At 44.9% G+C, this 26,655-nt stretch overlaps 1 protein-coding gene across 1 annotated transcript in view; it reads right to left on the bottom strand.

Moving 5' to 3' along the window:
• The window catches only part of PTPRT (protein tyrosine phosphatase receptor type T), an 812,457-nt gene that overhangs the window by 273,066 nt on the left and 512,736 nt on the right, over window positions 1-26,655 (bottom strand). Inside the window, exons 10-11 of the mRNA XM_030915349.1 lie at window positions 3,211-3,412; window positions 1,769-1,871 (exon numbers count right to left, since the gene is read on the bottom strand). Of these exons, the coding sequence (XP_030771209.1) occupies window positions 1,769-1,871; window positions 3,211-3,412 (305 nt within the window). The remainder of the gene's footprint in view (window positions 1-1,768; window positions 1,872-3,210; window positions 3,413-26,655) is intronic.

The raw sequence follows: 26,655 nt of genomic DNA on the forward strand, positions 1-26,655 counted from the left end.
TTCCAAATTGGTGGTGGCTGGTTCTGTCTGCTTCAATGCCTATCATTTCTAGATGAAGCTGGATACAGGATGGACAATGGCTATCTAGACCATCTCAAAAGCCCCCTTCTGGGCTGGTGTCCTAGCCTCCAGTGACACAAGGAGTGAGGCTGCACACATTTCTCTGGTAGCTGCCCATGCCCTTCAAACAGGCCTGAGCCTCTCAAACACACTCCCATTCTCATCCCAGCACTCCCACCTTAATGTTTATGTTAAAGCAAACAACCACCCTGGTTGCTCCCTGTTACAGCACACCATCTCTCTCCTCCATGCCTGTGCTCACACTGGACACTCTTACAACATTGGTGAAATCTTACACATCATTTAAGATACAGCTCAGTGTCTCCTCCACTGGGAATTCTGTCCTCTGAGCTCTTATAATGACCTACACATATCTCCACAAGGACACACTGTACTGTAATTAGGTTTCTGTCTCCCCAACTAGAGTTTGACTTTCTTTAGGACATGACTTATCCACGGCTAGTTCACTGCTATGTTTCCAAGCACTTAAGACTTGCCTGAGACAGGGTGGATTCTTTTTTTTTTTATTATTATACTTTAAGTTCTAGGGTACATGTGCATAACATGCAGGTTTGTTACATATGTATACTTGTGCCATGTTGGTGTGCTGCACCCATCAACTCATCAGCACCCATCAATTCGTTATTTATATCATGTATAACTCCCAATGCAATCCCTTCCCCCTCCCCATCTTAATAAAAATGTTTGTTGAATGAATGAATGGTTTTTAGGCCCTGGGCCCCGCCTCATTCCTGGTACATAACATACTCAGTTTATGCTTGATGAACTGAACTGAGCAATTTGAAAGTTGTTCCACTCAATGCTTTGCTTCATTTTAAGGGACTGTAGTCCTCTTTCCTGGAGTTCTGGGCAAAACCGACAGTCAATATTGCTGCCCTTGGGCAAAGGGTAGCTTGTTTAAAAGAGATGCCCATGCTCCTGATATCATGAACTGACACTGGTCAGTTTAGCTATGGAGATGCCTCAGTGTATTCCTGAACTCCAACCATCTTTGGTAAAATCAGCAGTTTTACCTTGATAGCAAGTGTCCCTATGGGACTCTAGCACCCTACAGCCTTAAACTGGACCAGCCCCCAGGTCTTGTCAGATTTGTGATATCTGATCAGGTTATTTTCAGAATTCAGCAAGTCTGTCTATCTGGCTGTTACTGACAGTGACACAAAGAAAAGTAACCTTGCCAGGAGACTGTGTTCCAGGCCACCAACCCCACTAACTAAATTTACCATAAACATGTTCCAGGAAGTTTCCTTCTAGACCATCTCAGGTCCCGATTAGGATTTTTTGTTTGTTTGTTTGTTTGTTTTTTGAGACAGGGTCTCACTCTATTGCCCAGGCTGGAGTGCAGTGGCATGATCACAGCTCACTGCGGTCTCCGTCTTCCAGGCTCAAGCAATCTTTCCACATCATCCTCTCAAGTAGCTGGGACTCCAGGTGTGTGCTATCACATCCAGCTAATTAAAAAATTTTTTTTCTTTGTAGAGACGGGGTCTCCCTATGTTGCCCAGGTTTGCCTTGAACTCAGGGGCTCCCTTTGAACTGGGCTTGGGGCTGCTGACCTCCTTGCTCCCAGGAAGTTTTGTTCCTGGCCAGTCGTGCCCATGGGTATTGCCGGTCACATGATTCAACTGGAGGCCCATGTGGCACAGAGAAGGAAAACCACAGACTCCAAGTGAAGAACTGTCCTCACCTGACAGGGGCTCCCCGGGACTGAGCGGGTTTCAGCATCACTGTGATGGTCGTGTCTGTCTCATTCAGTGGGGTGTCTGTGTCATACTCAGGCATGGATGGAGCTGGAAAGGAAACAGAGAGTGAAGGTGAGTTCAGGACAGGTGCCCAACCGGCTCCCCACCGCCCCTTGCTGCCATCCTTAGAGACACAGCATGACCAGATGGAGGAAGTTTAGGAAAAGGGGTTGGATAAGAAGACTTCCAGGCCTTCAGTAAAGCAGGCGCTGATGCCCCACCGGCCCACAGTAGGTTTCTTCAAGGTGCAGTAGTGTAGGGAAGGGTAGCAATGGTGTGTCCAGGAACCTGCATGAACCAAAACGTTCCACACCTAATAAACATGTGGAGGGAATGTAAGTACTAACAAAGAAGTGAAACCAGAATCAACCTTGCTAAACACATTTAAAATGCAAATTAAATCAATTATGAACTACTTCCCCTCTGATTTTTTTTATTCATGAGACCCCCCCCTTCCCTCATACTCAGCTGATAGGAATGCAACTATATCTATTCCTTTGGGAAGGTAATTTAGCCATTTGTAGTAACAGCTATTAAAACCCACATCCTTTTTAATTCAGTTTTTCCAAATTCTGAATTTAATTCTAAAGTTATAATCCAAACCAATGAATGAAACTTTATTTTGTAACATGTTTATTGAAGCGTTATTTTGTAAAAACATGGAAGCACCAAATATATCCTACCACAGGGGAATGTATAATTAAATTATGTCCATCCACTTGACAGAACATTATAACAAAAGCAATGTATCAACATAGGAAATACTTATGGGATAAAGATAAGAGAAAACATTAAGCTACAAAAAAACCATGTTTTTCTGGAAAACCATGTGCAAAATATGTATGTATGCAGACCAGAATTGCACAGATATTTAGGATAATGAAAGCTGTAGAAAAGGTTCTGAAATAATTCTTCATTGTTGCTGTCTAGTGGCAGAGCGGGCCCTACTGGGGATGGCAGTCTGTAATTCTGGACTGCTGTGGCCCTATAATATTCATTCATTCATTCATTCATTCATTCATTCATTCGCCAGGCATTTCATGAGAACCTGTGCTGTCTTGTTCTGGCAAAAAGAATGTTCCTGAAATGAATTTAATAACCAACTTGTGCGCAATACACATTATCTACACACACATGTACTATTTAATGCAACCCTGTGGGCACATTATTTAGTGGCTTGCCACTAATTAATCTAATTTTTACACTTTAGGAAGTTCATCACTTAGATTTTCTTCATAGACAACAATGGTAACTCCCTAGGGACTGAATCGTCTTAATTCCACCCACATCACAGGGCGACAATTCAAGAAAAATTTCCACTTCAAGGAAAAATTAGGAAGTGGGGGTAAAATAACCTTTTTCCCTTTTTCCTTTCCAGCAGAGATACCTGAAATTTTGGTGGCGATCCGAGTGGTGACAGGGGGCCCAAAGCCCTTTGCTGTGCTGGCCTTGATGGTGAAGGAATAGGTGGTCCCTGGGTACAGACCCACAAAGAGGTGGTGGGTTTCATTCCGGAGCTTGAACACTTTCCCCCTCTGGCTGGAGAGGTCAGCACTTGGGTCCAGCGAGCCAACAGCCTTGTAGTTGATCTGTAGGACAAGTCAGCAAACAAACAAATAAATGCCTCACTCATTTGGAGGAATCTTAGGGAGGTGGAGGAAGGGGCGGGCATGTGAGCTTGGCCAGCAGATTCTGCTAAGCTGCCTGTTGCTGTCCACTTTACAGATGATCCCAGCCTCCAAATACCCCATTGCTCACTCACCGGAGCAATACATGTTCTCGTTGATTTGTGGGAGTTAAAACTTAAAATAATTGAACTCACGGAGATAGAGAGTAGACGGATGGTTATCAGAGGCTGGAAAGGGTAGTACGGGGTTGGGGGATGGTTAATGGGTAGAAAAAATTGAAAGAATGAGTAAGATCTTATATTTGCTAGCACAACAGGGGGTCCATGGTCAAAAATAACTACATTTTAAAATAACTAAAAGGGTATAATTGGATTGTTTCTAACAGAGAGGATAATTGCTTGAGGGGATGGACACCCCATTTATCAAGATGTGATTATTACGCATTGCATGCTTATGTCAAAATACCTCATGTAACCAACCCATAAATATATATACACCTACTATGTACCCACAAAAAATTTTTAAGAAACAGAGGGTGACCCACAGATGTCATTTTGAATTTTCTGACAGTCTCATGAAAAGAAGTAAAAAATAAAAAAGAAACTACTTTTAATAACACATCTTGTTGAACCCAGTATCCAAACTATTATCATTTCAATCTGTAGACAACATAAACGTTGAATGGAATTGTTTACAATCTACTATTCATATGAAGTCTTACAAACATGTCTTTTACCCCTTCAGTGCATCTTCATTTCGGCCAGCCACTGCTTTTCACAAGTGCAGTAGCCCCATGTGGCCAGTGGCCACCATGCTGGACACTGCAGTCATAGAACAGTGCCCAGGTACAACATCGCGATGAGATTTATGAGGCTTGTTAAAAATGCAGATCCTGGGCCCCATATTCCAGACAGATAGCAATTGCGGACTGGTGCTTTCTCGTGCACTATCTTTTTTGTCTTCCTCAAATCCTTAGGGGCATCAGGATAGCTACTCTCATTTTAATAATGGAGAAACTGAGGTGCCAACAGAAGCAACTTGCATGCAATCCGCATTTTTCAAATTGTATATGGAGACAGTGTGTCTATGATATATGAAGACCATGCCCCATGTGACATATTATGTGAGTTCAGCAATAACTAAACTGGTCTACACCTGTGGAATGATTTGTGTCTACTGTTCCCCGATCACACACTTGAGTGTCACTGCAAGATACCAGAAGAGTTCTGAAGGGCGCACTCTCAATTTCTGCACTTGCTCAAGGGTAAAAATAACTAACAATTGGTAGCCCAGCACTGGTCCCATGGATCACACTGAGTGTCACATCTTGAAATTACACAGTTGTAAAGTGGCAAACAAGATTTTTTGTTTCTCTTACTTGGTTTGTTCCATTAAAAATATTTTATTTGGCTAGGTGTGGTGGCTCACACCTGAAATCCCAGCAGTTTAGGATGCCAAGGTGGGAGGACTGGTAGAACCAGGAGTTTGAGAAGAGTCTAGGCAACACAGTAGGACCCTGTATCCACAAAGTATTAAAAAATTAGCTGGGTTGGTGGTACACATCTGTAGTCCCAGCTACTCGGGGGCTCAAGTGGGAAGATGGCTTGAGCCCAGGAGTCCAAGGCTATAGTGAGCCATGATTGTACCACTGCACTTTAGCCTGGGTGAGAGAGAGAGACACTGTCTCTAAAAAATAAAAAATTAATTATGGTATAATACACATACAGAAAATCATACCTCTTGATTAATTTTTGAAAACTGGACACAGTCATATAATCAAAAACCAAACCATTACCAGGCCCAAAACTTTTCCTCACACTCCCTTGCAATCCTACTTGCCTACCCCCATCAGGGATCACCTCTAACTTTTAACAGCATAGACGAGTTTTGCCAGTTTTTGCGCTGTGTATCAGTGCGATCCTATGAAACGCACATTTTTGTTTCTGGTTTCTTTCTCTCAATGTTATCATTATGTCCGTGGGATTCATCCATGTTGTCACAGGTAGTAGCAAGTAAGGCATTCTCAGGTACATTCAACAATCTCTTGCTGACACTGTACTAGGCAGTTCTGACTCCAAAGCCTGTACTTGATATTCTATACCACACTGCCTGGCTTGGAGACAGTGCATCAATTGAAAAATGCATTCACTCATCCACTTATTTGCTCCTTCACAGTGTTTCCTGTGTACTCCTGTATTCTAGGTCCTGCACTGTGTGCTGCTGGGGGTGCCCAGCCGAATTCAAGTCAGGCCTCATCCCCAAGTGACTTCCATTCTTGAGAGAGGTAAGCCAGCGATATAGACAGCTGACATCACTTATCTTCTGTCAAGAATGACCAAACCCAGGCAGAAAAGGAAGCACACCAACTTCCCTTCAAAAATCAGCAATTTGCTGTTACTGGCAATGGCAGCACGTATTTTTTGGAAAGAGGTCAGACTGTGCCTAGAGCAGAGTGTGCAGGAGGAAGTGGAAATGCAGGGAGTTGAGGGCTTTGGGCTTTTCTCAGGCAGCACCTGAGAGTGCATGTGCACCATGCAGGTGGCTGTTAGCTTCAGGCTGCTCTGATGGACCTATCTACAGCGTTCCCTCCCGTCACCCCGCCCATCCCAGTCCTTCTCAGTGGCAAGTGCTACAGGCATCTATCTGCCTCTCTGCTTGAGGACTTTTCCATGGGTGCTTGCTGGGAACGGGGGGTAATTAACACCCCAGCCCTGATGGGAGTTGATGCATAAATTTTCCAGGCTCCCCTTCCTTATACTCCTGCAAGCTCCCCCTCCTTGGTATCCCTGTAGCATCCCAATTTCCCTGAGATCCTCAGCTCCACTTGCTTCTAGAGGGAGCTGGTTTGAAAACACAGTGATTATTGGCGACTTTCCTTTCTCTTCCCCACTCCATACCTCTTTCCTGGTGTTTCTTAAACTTCTCAGCAAACTGCTCATATTCAAATCCTCATCTCAGGGTCTGCATCTGAGAATGACCAAACTAAGGAAAAGTGCTCAGGGAGGTATCTCAGGAGAGAGTACAATGGACGCCCGAGGGACAATCCTGAGTCAGAAGAGGAGTGTTCTAGGTTCCAGGCAGAGGGAACCGCGTGGGCAAAGACCTGGGGTGGGAAAAAGTTTGGACTGAGCAAAGCCCAGAGCCACCACAGGGTGGCAAGCAAACAGGGGCAAATGGAGTTTTCATCGTGCAGGTGGATTCTGGTTTCCACTGTGGCAGAAAAGGGGAGATGTTCAGAGAGTTCAGCCTGTAGCCACCAACCCCAGCGTGCCAGTGGAGAGGACGGGTGCTTGCATTATTTGAAAATTCTGTCCCTGTCCCCCTGCCTGGACTGGTGGCAACTACATTGATATACAGACACCGGGAGGTAAAACTCATGCCTTATTTACTAGCCAATTCCTTTCCTGCGCTCCAAATTCAATCCAAAAGCAACTCAATTTCCACTGAGCTGTCAATATAATATACCGTGCTCCTCTGCTCTCCTAACCTTTCCTGGTATTACAGGATCCTCACTTACTTGTAATGAAACACTATGAATAAATCAATGTATGTTAATATAGCATGTCTTCAATTTTTTATGAAGGGCTTCACCAAATCTAATTCCCACTGCTTTGTCAGAAACAGTCTTTGAAAAATTTAACTTGCAAGTTTTACGAAGTTAGTGGGGGATCGGGCTGGGGAGGGAAAGAACAAAGGTAAGAAAAATGGGATGGGAGGGAGCTGTGGCTGTAAATGTATAATACAATATGAACCTTCATTTGTAAGTGGGGAAAACGAAAGATTTGTTAGAATAGCAAACATAAAATAAAGGGTTAGTAGGGGGAAGGGTGCACAGCTGCAATCAACCCTGGGCTCCCGGCATGGGTTCTGGCTGCAAAAAGTACTCAAGGATGTCCCCCTTCTCTTTCAGTTGCTGACAGTAGGATCCCCAGCTGGAAACCAAAGCAGGTGCTTCATAACAAAAATCCAAGGCTGGGTGTGGTGGCTCACACCTGTAATCCCAGCACTTTGGGAGGCTGAGGCAGGTGGATCACTTGAGGTCGGGAGTTGGAGACCAGCCTGACCAACATGGAGAAACCCCATCTCTACTAAAAAATACAAAAAAAAAATGATCCAGGTGTGATGGTGCATGCCTGTAATTCCAGGTACTGGAAGGGGGGGGGGGGCGCGTTGAGGCAGGAGAATTGCTTGAACCTGGGAGGCGGAAGTAGCAGTGAGCCAAGATGGCACCATTGCACTCCAGCCTGGGCAACAAGAGTGAAACTCCCTCTCAAAAATAACAACAACATCCAATCATGTCATAAGAACAATGGTTTCCCATAGCTCTCAGGATGAAGAGTGTGTCTTTGTCATGTGGTCTTAATCAGCTCAGTGCACGAGCTGACCTCTCTTGTCCTTCCCCCAGGACCCCAAGCCTTACTTCAGTACCTGAAAAGAGCTATAGTCTTTTCTGCCACAGGACCTTGCACCAGCTCTTCTATCAGCTTGGGCCTCTTACTTCTTCCCATGCCTCCTTGTTGCCTCATTCATGACTCCTCACCCTTAGCGAACCTCACTTACAGGGACTCTTTTTATGGGTGTCTTCTCTGACTCTCAGGTTCTCTTATTTTATGTTTCCAGAGTCATCTGTCTCTCCTTTGAGCCACTAACTTTCCATGTAACCATGTAATTATTTCATCAATAAGTCCCTTTTCTACCAGCCCAGGAGCTGAAAAAATATGACTTGCAAGTCAAATTCAATCTACCGTCTGTTTTTGTAAGTAAAGTTTTATTGGAAAACAGCTACACCATTGATTTAAATATGGACTACAGCTACTTTCATGCTACAAAAGCAGAGCAAAGTAGCAACAGACACCCCATAGCCCACACTGCCTAAAATATTCTCTGGCCCTTTATAGAAAAAGTTTGCAGACCTCTATACTAGATTTCAAGCTCCAACGAGGCAAAAATCGTATCTGGTGTTTGTTCAACATTTCATCCTTTTGCATGTATAAATGAATAATTAAATTAGCTGTATGGCTTGAGTGATTGCTTAACCTTTCTGAGCCTTAAGTTCTTCAAGGGTAAAATTATAATTCTTAGTTTCCATTTTAATTTATGTTGCAGAGTGACCCCCATTTCCTTACTCCTGGAAGACAAGTCACTGGTTTGGGAGGAAGGCTCCAGGGTCCATGAGTGGCTTTGGCTTCTGTACCAAGGCTCTGGCTGCAATGGACCAGGGAACATCTTGGGGAGAACAGGTCACTTTTCCCCCTGGGCTGCAAGAAGGAGCAAGAGAGGAAGGGAGAACAGAAGGAAATTATTTCCCTCAAAGAATTCCATCAGGAAGGACTGGTTTCCTGAACATGCTTGGGTTGAGCTGTGCTGTGCTCCTGACACTGGGGTAGAGGCAGGGTGTGACTACATTGGTTCCGGGTTCAGAAAGAGCAGGTGAGAAGTTCTGGTTCTGTGGATTTGATGGTACAGGGGGACTAAGGGAAGAGGTAAGATCAAGCAGGGATGAGGGAAACATCCAGGGCTCAGGTACATGTGGTTAGAAGATGCAATTATAACAAAAACACCATTTTGGAGCACTCATTACGTCCAGGCACTGGGAGGGGCCTCACATTAAAACCACTTCATTGAATTTTCTAAAAATGATATGAATTTTTTTTCCGATGATTGCCATTCTGCAGCTGAGGGAACTGAGGCCAAGAGGAGTGACACAGTGAAAGCCTGAGCTGCGGTGAGGGTAGCAGCTATAACTCCCATCTGGGCAGCATGCTAGATGGACACACGTCCACCTACAGCACATGAAGCGTTCTCTGCTGCCTCAGCTTCACCAGGGTCCTCTCAGTTGATGTGTCAATGTCAGTGCTGTGATGTGGTAGAGAACACATGCAGAGATGGCCTGGCAGGATCATTTATTCAAAAAGATCACCCCCAATGAGATGACCCCAAATTGAGGAAAGCCATTATAATTTTATCACGTTAACCGAGTGCTTTTATGATATACTTATATACATGTCAGGTTCAAAACCAGGTTCATGTAAGCATCATGATCAGAGACAAGGTGGTATTAAACCAACGATCAAGTAGAATTCTAAAAGATTGAGAATATTGATAGCAGCATTAGCTGCCAGTAACAATAGTGTAAAATGAGTCAAGACCCGCCCACCCACAGCTTAATGCTCCAGAAGCATCCTCTATAGCTTAGCACCCTCCTATCTTGCTACTACATTTGTGTCTTCATCCTAAACCCCTGGGAGGATCAGCATTCTAAGTTATCCATCTCATCTCCTCCTGAATTTCTTCAATGGCTTCCAGCTCATACTCTGGAAGTCTCAACCTACTAGTCTTCTAACAAAGTCACAGGAAAAAAAGGCCAATTTGGTTGGTGCATCAAATAAAGGATTGAATCTGTTTATTTTTTATTTAAGCTGAAAACAACTGCTTAAAATATTTTCTCCTCTCTTCCACTCCACTGCAAAAGTATCTACAGGCATGGTCTTTGCCATCTTGTTGACCTCAGAGGCAACTGGTACAAAAGGAAACCAGCTCAAGGTAATCTCTTGTTAGAGAGTAAAGCATTAGCTCTTTGGTTTCCCAACAATTTAAAAATACAAAGTGAACTCACTCCTTTTGGAGAACAGTAAGGATGCACAGATGTCTGCAACATGCATGCTGGTGACTTCTTGACCAAGGTGCCCTTATTTTTTCCCTAGAGAGCTGAGGACCGTAACAACAACAACAGAAAAGCGATTATGACTGGCACTCATACTGCTGTTCTGGTGCTTCTGAGACTGCGGAGCCAGTGAGAATGTGAGGACCTGCTGCTTTTGTGCACAGGCATCTACTGCTTTTGCTTCTATAGGAGTTTGTTTATTCTCTTCATCCACAAATGCTCACTGAGAACCCACTTTGTGCTAGACTCTGTGGCTGGGCCCTGGGGAGGAAAGCCATAGATGAGGAAGACACAGTTCTAGACTTTGGGGACAAATACAGGCCTTGATGAATATTACAAGGGACCCAAGTCCTTCAGGAGTAAATGGTTGTGTGTGTGTGTGAGACAGAGACAGAAACAGAGACAGAGACAGAGAGAGAAACAGCCTCTTAGAGAAGTTGTGAGAACACTGGGCTAGGCCCATTGTCCTCAGGTCCCCACTGAGCACAGAATGCTTAGGAGACCTTTTAAAAATAGTGCCAGCTCCAGCACTATTCACAACAGCAAAGGCAGGAAATCAACCCAAATGCCCATCAATGATAGACTGGATAAAGAAAATGTGGTACATAAACAATAGGGAATACTATGTACCCATAAAATGGAATGAGATTACGACCTTTGCAGGAACATGGATGGAGCTAGAAGCCATTATCCTCAGCAAACTAACACAGGAACAGACGACCAAATACCTCACATTCTCACTTACAAGCAGAAGCTGAAAAATGAGAACACATGGACACAGGGAGGGGAACAACACACACTGGGGCCTGTCGGGGGCTAAGGTGGGCGGTGGGAGAGCATGAGGACAAACGGCTAATGCATGCTGGGCTTAATAACTAGGTGATGGGTTGACAGGTGCAGCAAACCACCATGGCACAAATTTACCTGTGTAACAAACCTGCACATCCTACACATGTATCCTGGAACTTAAAATAAAGCCAGATCCTGGGTCCCACCCCAGACCAATTAAATCAAATTCTCTGGATAGAAGGACCTGGGCATCGATACATTGTTAAAGCTATCCAGGAGCTACAGCTGGGCCCTCAAAGCTGAGAATGGTGGAGAGCGGGACTCAGAGCACAAAAGGGATTTGGTAGAAGGGTTCTAAGATGTAGCTCTGCCAAGGAAAGGAGTCCTCAAACGGCCTGCTGGAGCACTACCACAATAATGCTACAGGCAGGATACCTTGATAACAGCTGACATGGGTGGGTGAAGCTAAGGCAAAACAATATTTGCATAGTCTTAAAGTACTTCCCACCAAAGTTACTAGTTACTCTTAAGGTTTTATTATAAGACCAGAAATTCTCTGATACTCTTTCTTTCAGGAGGTACAGCCTAATTCTGCCTTGAGGGTGGGCTGTTCCCAGACTCATGACTCACTTTGAACGAATGGAGTATGGAAAGGGAAAAAAATAGTAGCTTTTAAGTGGAGAAATCTGGAAGACACTACTGTACCAGGTGATCAAGGTTAGCATCACCAGTGATAAGTCGTGTTGAGATCACGTGCTCCTGATACGATGTGGTAAGCAGGACACAGGTGTTCTGTGGTTTTCATCGCCATAAACTCAGTCTACTAACAGGAAAACAGCAGATACACTCAGATTGAGTATTGAACAGTACTCTTAAAAAGTGTCACCAGGTGCAGTGGCTCATGTCTGTAATCCCAGCACTTTGGGAGGCTAAGGCACCAGGATTACTTGAGCCCAGGAGTTTGAGAGCAGCCTGGGCAACAGAGTGAGACCCCATCTCTACATAAATTTGTTTTAAAAAACTAGCTGGGCGTGGTGACACACACCTGTAGTCCTAGTTACTTGGGAGGCTGAGGCAGGAGGATCACTTGAGCCCTGGAGGTCGAGGCTGCAGTGAGCCACAATTGTAGCACAGCATTCCAGCCTGGGAAAGAGTGAGACCATGTCTCAAAGCAATCAAGCAAACCAACAAAACAAACAAAAAAGTGTGAAGGTCATAGAAAAGCAAAGAAAGACCAAGAAATGGTCACATCATAAATGGTATGTGAGAGCCTAGAAGAAAAAAAGGCCTCCATGGAAAAACTGGAGAAATATGAAAAAAAAAAAAAAAAAGTATGGAGTTTAGTCAATAATAATGCACTGAGGTGAATTCTTAATTTTGATAAATATACCATGGCTATGCAAGAAGTTAACATTAGGTAAAGTTGTATGAGGGGGTATAAAACTCTCTATACCATATTTTTTATTTTTACAGTTTCTCAGTAAACTTAAAATTGTTTCAAAATAAATTTTTAAAAGACAACAAACGGCATGTTGAGATTTGGCTGCTGTGAGCATCTTTGTGGCTGAGAACAGAATCTAAAGAAATATCCATTGAGCTCTTGACTAGGTGCCTGGCCATGTACTAAGCTCTAAAGAATCCTCAGAAACCTACAGTTTGCTGAGGGAGACAGGTGTGGCCCACAAGAATGAGCGGGAAAAGCACATTAAGATCTCTGTTTTGAAGGAAGGGAAGATGGCTCTTACGAGCATATGACAGAGAAGACAGATTGAGTCTCTGGGGCCACATGCCTTCCCCATAGAGTGCGAAGCTGTTAACCGCATGAGGGGCATGGGAGAAGGGTGGGAAGAATGACAGGAGATGGTGGAGAATGAAAGAAAAGGCTCTTGGGCAGGACCACTGCTTGCCTAAGGGGTGCTTTTGTGCAAAGTAGAAAAAGTTGCCTGTCTCAACTCAGTCTCAGCCTCCTGTACTTCAGTGAGTTGATGTTGCCTTTGTGAGAAGAAAAACGTATGCCTTTTGTGCTGCCCAGTCATATTCTTCCTGGCAGACACAGCACAGAGTTTAATGGATTTCATTCCCTTGGTAGTGTGTCTTTGTGCAGTGCACAAACTAGACAACAATAGGTGGCACTCCTGCTGAGGTCAGATTATGGAAGCCTTTAATGAACTACTCAAGTGTGTATATTTTATTGTGAGGGTAATATAGAGCCATTAAAGAGGAGGGTAGGCTATCAAGAGAGAGATATAGGATCATACCACAGTGCAACTAAACGTGTGGTTTGCAGACAAACAGCATCAGCACCACCTGGGAGATTGTTAGAGATGCAGATTCATGAGTCTATCCCAGACCTCCTGCTCAGAAAGTCCAGGGCTGAAGCCCAGCACTCTGTTGCTTCATAAGCTCTCCAGGTAATTCTCATGCACACTGAATCTGGAGAAGCACTTTCTCAGGCAAGGGGATGGAGGAATGAACTGACCAGAGGAACAACACTGGGGGCCCTTTGGAGGGTCTGGCTCTCATGCAGATAACAAATACAAAGAAGGCCTGGTTTCAATCAGAAGCAGAGGGGATGGAGAGGTGACTACAGTGACTTTGAGAGATTCTGAGTCCTGGCTGGAGAAGAATGAGGTCCCTAGAAATGTAAGAATGAGACAGAGCCAACATATGGCCCCAGACCTGAGCCCCCTAAGGCTGAAAACCACTGGGGAAGACCTGCAAGTGACCTTACTGGTCTCATCCTTCTGATGCTGTTAACATTCATGAAGGCGAAGAGTGTGGGTCTTAGCCAGCGGGAAGGAAGACCACTTAGATTACAGTCTTGCAAAGCCAGGGTTGAAACTCAGATCCATTACTTACCCAGAGTTAAGTGACTGAAGCTCTATTTTGTACCCTCACCAGCCGAAGGGCTCTGGAAACAACAGAACAGAGCGGCAACATCTCTGAACAGTGTCCGCCAAGCTTCCCTGCTTTCCAAAGCCAAGCTTCAGGGTCCAAGTCACAGCCTGCAGGCTTGGTTGACTGTGCCAGGGCCTGCCCAGGCTACACTCCTTCCCCAGCACTGACAGCACAGGGACCCATGCCCGTGGTTGCTGGCCGTATCAGTCCTGCTGCGGCCCTGCAGGGGCTTCCTCTAGTCTGGTGTGGACTTCCGTGGTTACCATGGATCAAAGAGCTGTTGCAGGAGTGGGGAAGTTAACTTGTTTGCCCAACACAGCTTTTGCTGATTTCCAATCAATGCCCTGCTCTCTGACTGCAGCTGTTTTCCTGTCAGCTGTGGGATCAAACACTGGGAGAAAACAAGCTCAAAATCCAGCTGGCCCAGGGTCCTTAGTATTCGCCATCCATCAACCAAAATGCAGGGTTAGTTAGTGGGTGATAATAACAGGAACTAACATTATGTGCCTATCACGCATATGGCTGTCTTCCGTGAGTTACCACCCTGGTCCTTAGCTACCAGACAGACTTTAGGTGAGTGTATTCCTGTCAACAGGTGCTCCCTCCACCAACACCTCTGCCCCGCCAATCCTTAGCACCGGGCTGCTTCCCAGACTCATTGCCTTCCCTCCCCTGCCTCACATGGGAGGGATACTCTGAGATTCACTCTTCCCAGCTGCCCTAAATTTCAAAGAATGCAGTCAGAGTCCCATAGCAGGGCCAGCATCAACTCAGATGGCTCTAAGCTCTTTCTTCCTGAACTATCACAATGCAGCCTAATAATATGAAGCCTAAACCTCCTTTCAGCTTTTAGTCTCATGCTGGGGTGTCCTGGGTGCTATGATTTTGTTATTTTCACAGAAACCTGCTTGTTTAATGAGTCTGTCTAGCAGTATTCCCAGTGGCTTTTAGTCTGTATTGCAATACTTCTTGGGTTTCTGAATGTAAGCTGCTTGCCGTCCAACTTCACACTCAGCTGATTTCTGTTCTGCCAAGTTTAACCTGGTTAAGTTGCTAAGTTGCATGACCAATTCCTCTCCAGTTGGCTTGGGGAATGGGATGCAAGAAGTTAAATAATCCCATGACCCTGCTCCTTGGAACCCTGAAGCCATACTAACAGCTCTTCTGGCAGACACAGCCTGGAACAAATCCTTCATTAAGGGCAAAGCCTAGATTCTATTTAATGATTGTAATAATTGCCAAGCACCCAGCTTGGCATAGAGAAGGAGTCAATAAGGTTTACCAAATAAATGAGGATTAAGAATGAAAATGTAACAAATCCTGAATGTGGTACAACTGGGATTTAAAATGAGGTCATTCTGATCCTGAAGTCCAGTTTCCTCTGCCCCACCCTGCCACCTTGGCCTTGGCTCCTCTGTGCACATCCTGTGTGAACAGTTTCTAGAGAGGGGGCTGATTGAGGGGAGGCTGCAACTGTTAGAACACAAGGCTTTGTAGAGGGTCTTTCTGAGCCCACCCCAATCAGAAGGGACTTGCCAAGCAAGCCCAGAAGCTGGGTCCATGCCTGTCTGGCACAGAGTTGGGGCTCAGTAATTATGCCTTTAATAATTAAGGAGGTCCAAGGTGGTGAAAGTCTTGTCCTCTGGGTCTGAATTTCTAAACTTGTATAAGTAGAAAGTCCTTTTGGTGCTTTTTAAAAAATAGCTCCATACCCTTTGACATTGCTTTCATTAAAAGGTGGAGTTTTTATCCCCGGACTCCCCTTGAGTCTTAGGGGACTTGGGACTGCTTTCACCAATAGAATGTGGGGGGAGTGATATTTTGTGACTTCTAAGATTAGGTCATGAAGGCAATGCAGTTTCTGACTTGTCCACAGAGACACTTATGTCTACAGCATCTAAGCTGCTGTAAAAGAAGTCTGACTCCCCTGGGGCCGCCATGTGTGAGCAAATGCAGGGTACATGGAGTCCCTGTGTAGATGCTCTAGATTGACAGCCCGAGCTGAGTCCAGTCATCTGGGCACCAGACAGCTAAGTGAGGAGGCTGCCATGTGAGTCCAGTTCTCAGATCTCTGATCACCCCTGGTCATTTGAGTCTTCTCAGTGGGGACCCTAGACATTGTGGAACTGAAACAAATTATCCCTGCCCTCTTGGATTCCTGACCCACAGAATATGTAAGCATAATAAAGTTGTTGTTTTATTCCACTAAATTTTGGAGTCATTTGTTACCAATAGTAGTAACTAGAACACCATTTGTTCATTAGACGAGAGTTTCTTAAAGAGCATGGGCAATATTTTATTCTCTTTTGTATCCCCAAATGAAATAGTAAATGCTTAACAAATACATGCGACATTCTTAGCCAAATGGTGAATGTCAACAATACCAGCAATGAGAAAGGTGGACACTCAGGCTGGGCATCATAGCCAGACTCCCTCTCCATAAAATTTTTTTTTTTTTTTGAAAAGTAGCCAGGCATGGTGGTGCATGCCTGTAGTCCCAGCTACTCGGGAGGCTAAGGCCGGGAGGATTGCTTGAGCTAGGGAGGTCGAGCTGCAGTTAGGCAAGACTGTTCCACTGCACTCCAGCTTGGGTGACAGAGTGAGACTCTGTCTCTAAAAAACAAAATTAAAAATAAAATTAAAAATAAATATGTACATCATATGCCTCTTGATACAATGCTCTGAGAACAGGTTATGTGTGGTATTTTTTGCCAAAAATGCATAATCTCAATCTAATCATGAGAAAACATCAGAAAGAAGAAAAAAACTAACTTAAAGGACAGTCTACAAAATAACTGACCAGTGTTGTTCAGAAGTGTCAAGGTCATAAAATAGTAAAAAAAGAAATAAAGACTGAAAGACTGAGGAGATGTCCCAGACTGGAGGAGACTAAGGAAAAAAATGACAAGTGAAACATGGATAGGATCCTGGACTGCAAAAGGACATTAGTGGGAAGATAAGTGAAATTCAAATAAGGCCTGTAGATTATAATATTCATTACATTGTAGCTTAAAGTATCTATCAATGTTAATTTCCTGGTTTTAATCACTATACTGTGGTTATATAAGATGCTAACATCAAGGGAAGCCATGTGATGGGTGTATAGAAACTCCACACTAATCTTGCGACTTTTCTGTAAGTCTAAAATTATTTTAAAATTAAATATAGAGCCAGGCGTGGTGGCTCACGCCTGTAATCCTGGCACTTTGGGAGGCCGAGAGGGACAAATCACCTGGGGTCAGGAGTTCGAGACCAGCCTAGTCAACATGGTGAACCCCATCTCTACTAAAAATACAAAAGTTAGCTGAGCATGGTGGCAAGTGCCTGTAATCCCAGCTACTCCAAGCTGAGGCAGGAGAATCACTTGAATGCAGGAGGCGGAGATTGCAGTGAGGTGAGATCACGCCACTGCACTCTAGCCTGGGCGACAGAGCAAGACTCCATCTCAAAAAAAAAAAAAAAAAAAAAAAAAAAAAAAAAAAAAAAAACCAAAAAACTACATATTGAAAAAAAGAACAGAAAAACATATGCATATGCACTAAGTCTCATTGATTGGCAAATCTGGAATCATGGACCCACAAGTTAGAAGCCAAAGGCACACCCCTTCACCCCTCACATTCTTGCAGCAATTTATTACAATAATATTAACAACACGAGTGGACATTTATTACCACTCACTAGTTGCCAGGTGCCTTGCCAAGCACTTTCCACACATTACTTATTTAATCATCCCACAAGCTTATGAGGCTACTACCGTTACTATTCCCACTTTGCGGATGAGAAAACTGAGACTTAAGGAGAGCAACTTCCCAGTGTTTTCACAGCTAGGAAGAGGCAGAGCCAGGCTTGGAACCCGGGCAGTGTGAATCTAGAATCCACCTGCTTAACCTCGGAGCTCTTTTGTCATCATACAGAGTGGCCACCTTACTTCCAGGGGCTGGAAGGTCAAAAACTTTTGCTAGAAACCTGTTAAAGGATCAGCTAGAGTGAAAAGACATGTTAGGAGTTTGGACGGGCAGAGGGAGCTTTTGAGTGCATAGCTGGGAGCACAGAGGCCAAATTTAAGGTGAAATGGGCTGGAAGTAAACCTGGAGAGTTGGGGGAGATCAGGGGACTTGATGCAAAAATGCATTTCCAAGCACCCCAGAGGGGTTTTCTGACCACCTGGGAACTTTCTGCATCCTTGTCAAAGGCCAAGTCAGGGATCAGGTTGAGAGGCCATTCTAAGGAGAAATCCATGGATCACGTCATCACACATTCTGGGCCAGTGCGGGGCTGAAGGCTGAAGCTTCACTCTATTGCACTTTTCTTTCATTCAGCATTTTTCTCATGAAATTAAAACAGAATTGATTTTCTTCCCCACTAAATTAGGCATTAGGAAAGGAATGAAAGGGAGGGCATGTTGGAGGCTACAGCATCAATTCAATCCAGCAGACTAGCATTTGTAAGAAATTTTATTCGCCCCGACTTACTATGAGAAGGTTTTGTAAAGCCTATTTTTTTTGTTATATCTCCTTCTTACAAGAAGAGATGAACATTTTGTTTTCTCCTTTCTTGGTTAAAATGATCATTTCTACTAATCTTTTCTCCAACCTCTGGTCTCAGGTTAGAAGCTTCATTTTTCTAACTTTGCCTCTGTGGTATTTCCCCAGAAGCAGACACACAGCAGGTGACACTATTTATGGAACTGTCATTTCTGATGAAATGGGTCATCTGGGGACTCTACACTCTCCTATTCTGCAGTGACCCCAGGCTTCTAGCTGGGTCCAGAGGGGAACCTCACAGCTGGAAGGAACTACTCCATTTACAGAGTACTGAAAGGAGATTGGAGCAGGAGGAAACTGAGGCTCAGAGAGGTTAGGAAGCACGCCTAAGGCCACATAGTAACTGGTTCTACTTGAAGGAGCCAGTGATGGGATAACAAAGGAGTCAGAAAACGTGGGTACAAATGCTGATGCTTCCTCTTAGCGGATGGTCATTTATAGCTGCACTGCCCACTAGAAATAGGATATGAGGCACATCTGTGATTTTATATTTTCCAGGAGCCACATGGGGAAAAAAGGCAAAAAGAAGCAGGTGGGAATTAATTTAAGTAATATACTTTCTTTAACCCAAGACATCCACAAAGTTATTATCCCAACATGTATTCAACACAAAATTATTGAGGATATTTTACATTTTCTTTTCCCACTAAGTGTTTGAAACTTGCTGTGTATTTTATATTCTGAACATTTCGATTCAGGCTAGCCACATTTCGAGTGTTTAACAGCCACTTGTAGCTAGCAGCTAGACCAGGGTTTCTCAATCATTTTTTTCTTTATTATCACCTCCTAAGAAGTGTAGACTTTTTTTCTTTGTTGTATCCCTATGAATTTTAACTCTACAGATACGGTGCATAGCTGTATATGGACGCTATGCATACCTCTATGACTGTATGTGGGCTTTATGCATATTACGCATATGTGTAAGAAAGGGATTATTTCCCACTCTACCCCCACCACTTACCACCAAGAACCAATTTTCATCTCTTGGGGCAATGGCATCTCCATTAAGCATGCATGGACTAGAGCAGGGCTGTCCAGTCTTTCGGATTCCCTGGGCCACATTGGAAGAAGAATTGTTTTGGGCCACACATGAACTACACTCACACTGACAAGAGCTGATGAGATTAAAAAAAAAAAATTAAAATCATGAAAAAATCTCATAACGTTTTAAGACAGTTTATAAGTTTGTGTTGGGTTGTATTCAAAGCTGTTTTGGGTCACGTGTAGCCTGTGGGCTGAGGATTGGACAAGCTTCGTCTAGAGCAAGCAGTAACAGCCCTGAGCCTCAGGTCCTTATCTGTAAAATAAGGATGAGTGTGTGGACTAAAGGAGGCAGTCCTTGTAGGAAAGCATCCAGTGGTGCTGAGTGTGGCACTAATGCTAATATTGGAGTTGCACTGCTGTTTCCAACACATTCCCTTCCACATGGAGTGCCAGGAGTCAGGTCCTTATCTGCAGCCAGTTGCCAGGAAGATGTGCTCTCTGCCCAAGACCTCCCTCCTGCTCCAGGGGACTTCCCAAAGCCCTCACGGGGTGACCAGGGGCTGTGTCCTTCATCCTGGCTACAACTCAGCCCAGGGCAGCAGGGCCTTGTGGACCACCACTTTAATGCCTTCTCTCTCCTAGTGGGCACCTAATTAATGCCGAATGGTCTAGAGGCCACACTTGAGGGTAGCCCAGGTTCCCTGACACCCAAACCAGGCGTCTCTTCCCTCCCCTGAGTGCCCATTGGCAGACGGATGGTGCCTAGGCTTGTTATCTGTGCAGAGACACATGCTCCATTTTCCAACTCCTCCCAGACCCCTGTCCCAGTTTACTCCAGACTCGGGAGGTTGTTAACTGTGTGCTAAGTGGTTTTCTCCCTCAGCTCCTAGAGATTCTGGCACTTGCTTCCCTTCCCATCCCGTGACTTCCCACTGGCCAGTGGGGTCCATTTCTGCACCTGTGGCTCCCAAGAAGCTCTACCTTGTCATCAACCACTCTGCCCTCTGTCCAGTTCTTCTTCTGTGCCATCTGAATGAGACATGCCCCTACAAGCAATGCCAGGGGCCATGAGGGAATCATCTGGAACACTTCGGAGACAAGGAGCTCAGTCCCTCTTACTCACCTGTGATTCTGCCAGTGGGCAGTGCTGTAAGAACATGAGCACTGGAGTCATAGAAGGCTGCCTCTTCTCTCTGTCCCTCTTGTGATTCTAATGGCTACACGGCACATGTGAGTGGAGCTGATTGAGAAGGCTATAAACTTGGTGTCCTAAGCTGGGGATTGCAGAGTAAAACCCATGAAGTGAGCAGCCTGATTGCCCAGCCTTCTGCAGTCATGCCTCATTAGGCACCCATTGGAGGGAAAAGTCAAACTAAAAACTGGAAAAGAAAGTAGCTTTGAGATGTTGCCTTTTTTTCCCTTAAAATGTACTTCTTGGATTGTGTTTCTTTATAGATATAATCCTTCCCCCATGTTTTATTTGGGAAGGGGTTCAGAATAGAAAGGAATTGTTTTGAATTGTATCAGTAAAGACTCATGGAGAATAAAAGGAAATACTTTGGGGTTATAAAAGACAGTGGGAACTTGATTAACAATGTGAACTTGATCGTGGGTGTGCTGGGCTGGTTTTAGGCTGTGATGCTTAGCACCTGGGTGACCTTCAATAATATTCAATCCCATCATCAAGAAGAAAGGTTTTTCATGAAGTTGAAATGTGTCCATGTGTGTAAAAGGGCTTGAAAATTCCTAGCACTTGGGAGACTATCCAGTAGGTCAGTCAGACCTGAATTTACAACATCAGAGAGGGTGTTTGACAGTATTTTTGGGGAAACCACAGACTCATTCAAGTGGAGTCAATAACTATCTATTGGGCAGTAATATCATGTAGCTGTTATTTTAGGCACCTGAGATATGCCCATGAACAAACCAGTAAAGATGCTGCCTTCCTGTAGTTTGCCTTCTAGTTACTGAGAAGGTAACAGGAGGGGAGAAAAATATAATGAACATAATAAATATGCTACTTATTTGGTATGTTAGTAGATGACAAGTTCTCTAGAAAACAAAAGAAAAGAAAGGAGACAGCAGGGCAGGGTGGGGAGGACAGGCATGCAGGGGCAAGTGATGCAGGGGTGAGACTGACCAGCCTCATTGAGAAACTGAGATTTCAGCAAGGACGTCATGGAAGTGAGGGAATTAGCTAAGCGGATACCCAAGAGAAGAGCTTTTCAGGAGAGGAGAGTGGGAGATGGGGTGAAAGGGGTGTGTATGGGTCACACAGATCTCTGTGAGTCTTTGAAAGATTTAGGCCTCTAGCCTGGGTGGCATGGGGGCTGCTACAAATTGTGAGAGTCAGCCACTGAGACTCATGGTGACAACTGGTTGCAGGACTGAATTCTTCGTCCTGAAAGGTAACAGCTCCAACTCAGGCCATAGATGCAGGTTGCAAGGCCCCTGATCTCCTGGGTCTCTTCCACCCAGGCTCTGGGTGCTGGGGACCTGAGAGGTCAAGTTGGTGCATGAGTCCCACCTCCATGCTCCCTGGGCCCAAGGGATGCTGCACAGCCCAGTTTCTAGACCTTTCCTTCTGGTTCAGCTGCCTGACTCAACAACCTCCCAGGAGGCTTCCTTCAGGGGCTCCTTCTGGGTGAGTGTGGGGAAGAACAAGGACATAGATATGCCCTGGGCAGGAAAATGAACACAAATTCAGGGTGTTGAGGAGGCATCTGAGAAGATGACCATTGCTTACCCAGCATGGCCATCCCAAGCTAAATCTCAGGAGTGTGGACCTTGATTTGAAGACATCAAAGGTTATTGTAAGCAGCGCTCTCCGAAGATGGGAGTTCCCAGAGTTTTAGCAGGTATAACCTCCAGCTTTAGCCTCCCAGGGACCCTGAGATCTTGAAACCCATTGCCCGTCAAATAGAGGAATTAGGGCTAGGAGCCAGGCAGGGTTTCAGAGACAAGGTAACCTGCTGGGACAATATTTAAAGTCACACAAACTCTTTACAAGGTTTACACCTAGAATTCTAGGCTCTCATTAAGATTCAGAGTTCACAAATCCCCCAAATGTGAGGAAAGCAACTCAGAGACTCTCTCCTTAGCATGTTGAAGGTGTGTAACTAAAAGGTGCTGGGTGTTTCATGTAGGAGGTAGAAAGAATCATTGCATTGATTTGGATGAAGCCTTCTTCATTGAAAAATATCAAAATTTGCATGGAAGACTTTTGCTAAAGTAATAGCAATTGAAATATTCTTTGAAGTGCTCTGAATACAAATATAGCAACGCTCCCATGGAGACCTGCTCATACTGGCTTCTTGCCTTATCGCTGTCTCACTGGGTTCACTGTTAGCCTCAGAGGGGGTTATACAGTGTCTCAACCATACTGCCTTGGGCTGCCTAGCCTATGTGTGAGGGGTGGGGGAGTCCTCTCTGAGTCTGGTTCTTTTTTCCCTTCCCTTTTGTTTCCTTCCTTCCTTCTCCTTTTCTCCTTCCTCCCTTCCTCCCTCCTTCCCTCCTTCCTTCCCTCCCTACCTCCTTCGTCCCTTCCCTCCCTTCCCTCCCTTCCTTCCTTCCTTCCTTCCTTCCTTCCTTCCTTCCTTCCTTTCTTCCTTTCTTCCTTCCTCCCTTCCTTCCCTCCCTCCCTCCCTCCCTCCCTCCCTCCCTCCCTCCTTCCTTCCTTTCGTCCGTCCATCCGTCCGTCCTTCTTTCCTTCCTCCTTTTCTCTAGTCTCACTATGTTACCCAGACTAGATTTGAACTCCTGGGCTCAAGCAATCCTCCCACCTCAGTCTCCAGAGTAGTTGGGACTACAGTCATGTGTACCACCATGTCTGGCTTGACTCTTTCATTTAATGACAAAATTCTAAGGGCCCAGATTTTGCCTCCAAAGAATAAATAACTCATGAACCATGACAGCACTCCAACAAACGAGACTGTAAGAGAAGGAATGTACTACCTGTCTCCAAATCTGGGTGCATCTGGAGAATTTTAATACCCTCTCCACCCTGAACCTATGCTTTGCAGGCTACTTCTCCCAGCGCCTGAACCACAATTGCTGTTATAGAGTCGATGGTGCTGTGGGAACATATTCAATTGCTAAGAGGACTGAATATATTAAGCCACAAAATAGAAATAAAAAGTGCTGGAGCTCAAAGGCCCAGAGATAGTGGGCGCCAGAGTTAGTCCCATTTCAGGCTGAAGAACACATCCTTTGAAGTGGGTGACAGGGAAGAAAATCAACACCCAAACAAAAAGAAAAGCCAGCGTGCAGAAAGGAGGATGGGGCAGACAGACCTAAGGAAGCAAGTAGCAGAGACAACGAGGAAGAGAAAGAAAGAGAAGCCTGGGTATTGGGTTTCCAATTGTATATCCATGATGACAAATCACTTTTCATCGTCTGCTCAAGATTTTCTGTAAGGCAATTTGAGCTATTTTGAGGGATGCTGTGTTCTTAAAAAGTATATTTCCCTGATGAGAACATCTCACCTAAGTAAACACCTCATTTGAATCTTCAATCTCTTCCTTGCTCTTTCCTCAGCAAACAGCCAAGAGATGCTGGCTCCCCTAGGTCAGTAGCTGCCTTCATGTCCCCTCCTCTCTCTGTGTCCAGGTCCATGCTTACCCATCCCAAGTCCTGTAACCTGCATGTTATGAGCCATGGAATCATCCAAAGTGCAGACTCCAAACCACATTAATTCATATGGGTATGTGATGCTCCCCAAGGCAGCACAGCTTGTCCAAGAAGTGGAACTGAATGTCAATGCCTTCATTTCACTGCCATGTAACTCCCTGGGGTAAACAGCCCAGGAAGCAGCTGTGTGGGCTGATAAGGGCTTCTCTGCCTTGTCGGAATCCTCAGGCACCAGCTCCAGATAACGGCCAGCGACAGGAGTCAGTACCTATGCCAGGTGTCAAGCCTTCCCCTTGAGCTACACATACACTCAGGCATACCATGCTGCCCTGCCTGGACATGTCCCTGGAAGAGGGGTGGACCTTTTCATCAGAGGATGGGCTGGGTTTTTCCTTGCTACACTCAAGAACAGTAGGAGCCCTTACTCAGTTCTTGTCAAAAGCGGGAGGCAACTGTCTTCAGTGATCAACAATGTGAGCCACTTACTAGCTTTGAGACTTTGGGCAAGGTGCTTAGCATCTTGGTACTTTGATTTCCTCTTCTGTTAAATGGAAACAATGATGTCCCTTTCTTATAGGTCAGAATGAGGAATAACTGAGATAATACTTGTAAAGCCCCTATAACAGTGCCTGGACATAATAAGCGCTCGATAAACGCAATCTATCTTTACTGTTAAGACATTAAAGTTCTTCAATAGTTTTCCATTGCTCTTAGGATAAAAACAACCATCTGTACTGTTGTCTGAAGATCACACAAGGTCTTGCCTTGGTTGTTGTTACTCCCACATCATCTCACTGCTTTTGCACTCAGGTCACATTTGTCTTCTCCTTACCCCTGGTACTGGCCCTGCATCTTTCACCAGAGGTTCTGGCCATGCTGTTCCCTCACTACACCATGCTCTTCCACCCTCTCTTGGTTTGGTTAACACCTCTTCCTTCAGTTCTGGGCTCTATTGTTATTTACTTGGGCAAAACTTCCCTGCTCAAGTCCAGTGTGCCACAGTGGCTTTTAAAGGACCAGAACCACGATTTTGCACAACTCTCAGGAGCATTGTTTACACTGTAACAATGGGGATGGTGCCCTCTGGAGGGGTACAGAACAGCAGCCCCATAAGGCAGTGGTTTCAGCCAGAGGTGAAACCTGACCATGGGGCCAGGATCTGTACCACTGGTCGGTGAGGGAATAAGGACATCAAAAAGGCACCATCATGTGCCAACATTTTCTTTGTGACTCAGAGTCAAACCACTGATTATTTGGTCTTACGTCTCACATTGCTTCTTCTACCATCTTCCCACTATCATCTTAACATCTGCCGCCAAAGCACCACTTACAGGGGGTACACTAAGAAAAAGCAACTGATACTCTACTTCAAGCCCTCTCCTGCAGCTACTTTTGAAGCAAATGTTTACAGCGCATATTACTCATGCAATTTCACATTTATCTGTTTATCTGATTAATATTTTCCACTCAGACAAGACTCTAAGCAACACACAAAAAAGGGGCCATGTTGGCTGTGGTCATTGTAGTATCCTTAGCACCTAAAACAAAGAGTAGATCCTTAATAGATATTTGTTGCATGAATAAATAAGCTTCAGTTTCAGAACAGCCCAAGGTTGTTCTCCAACCCCAAATTGCCAAGCCCAGTGCCTGAAATTCTACCACTATATCATATACTTGAGCCCAGTCCCTGGTTCAAGGGAAAGAATGTTAAGAACCTCAACTACATTGGCTGGTAATTTCAGAATCAGTCCTTTCGCATTGCTTCTCAGCCTTCTGGCTAAGATCAAGTGTAGAATCAGTCCTTTCATCAAGGTGGCATGATCAGTTGTGTCCAGGTGAGCTGCTAAATTATAGGCTTTCTACCCCTGTCCAGGTGAACTAGGGAGTAAGACTGGGGTCACCTTAGAGGGATCATATGGCAGGTGGTTGGGACCGAGTCTCCATGTAGGTTGGTCCAGAATATAGTCAGGACATCAGCATTTTTAGCAAACCTTGTCTGCTCGTAGGATGTTTATGCAGCTAGTCTTCAGGCTATTTTGGGTACTGGGGAGAGAGTGGAGTCACCCTGTATCAAGAGACTCCAAACATCCCTTACTTCCCTAATAATCCAAGATGTAATGAAAGAATGAAGAGTCCAACTTTCCAAGATGTGAAGACCCCTCGGTCCTTGACTATGTTTCCAAGTGAAGGGAGACAATTAAAGACAGATGAGCAAGAGAGTTGGTCAGAAAATAGGGGCTCTGGACTGGAGAGTGACTGTTAAACAGAAGACAGGGTTTTCTCAACTTTTTTTTTGAGATGGAGTCTTGCTCTGTCACCAAGGCTGGAAGTGGCACAATCTTGGCTCACTGCAACCTCCGCCTCCTGGGTTCAAGTGATTCTCCTGCCTCAGTCTCCCAAGTAGCTGGGACTACAGGCATGCACCACCACGCCTGGCTAAATTTTTATATTTTTAGTAGAGACGCAGTTTCACCAAGTTGGCCAGGCTGGTCTCAAACTTCTGGCCTCAAGTGGTCCACCCACCTCAGCCTCCCAAAGTGCTGGGATTATAGGTGTGAACCACTGTGCCAAGCCAGGGCTTTCCCGATTCTGATAAAGTGTTTTTAATTCAATTGAGAGGATGTTTGCTAAAGTTTGAATGTCCCCCCAAATTCATACATTGAAACCTAACTCTGAAAAAGATAATATTAAAAGGT

This window comes from Rhinopithecus roxellana, chromosome 13 (genome assembly GCF_007565055.1).
Source record: "Rhinopithecus roxellana isolate Shanxi Qingling chromosome 13, ASM756505v1, whole genome shotgun sequence".
In the NCBI taxonomy this organism is placed as follows: domain Eukaryota; kingdom Metazoa; phylum Chordata; class Mammalia; order Primates; family Cercopithecidae; genus Rhinopithecus; species Rhinopithecus roxellana.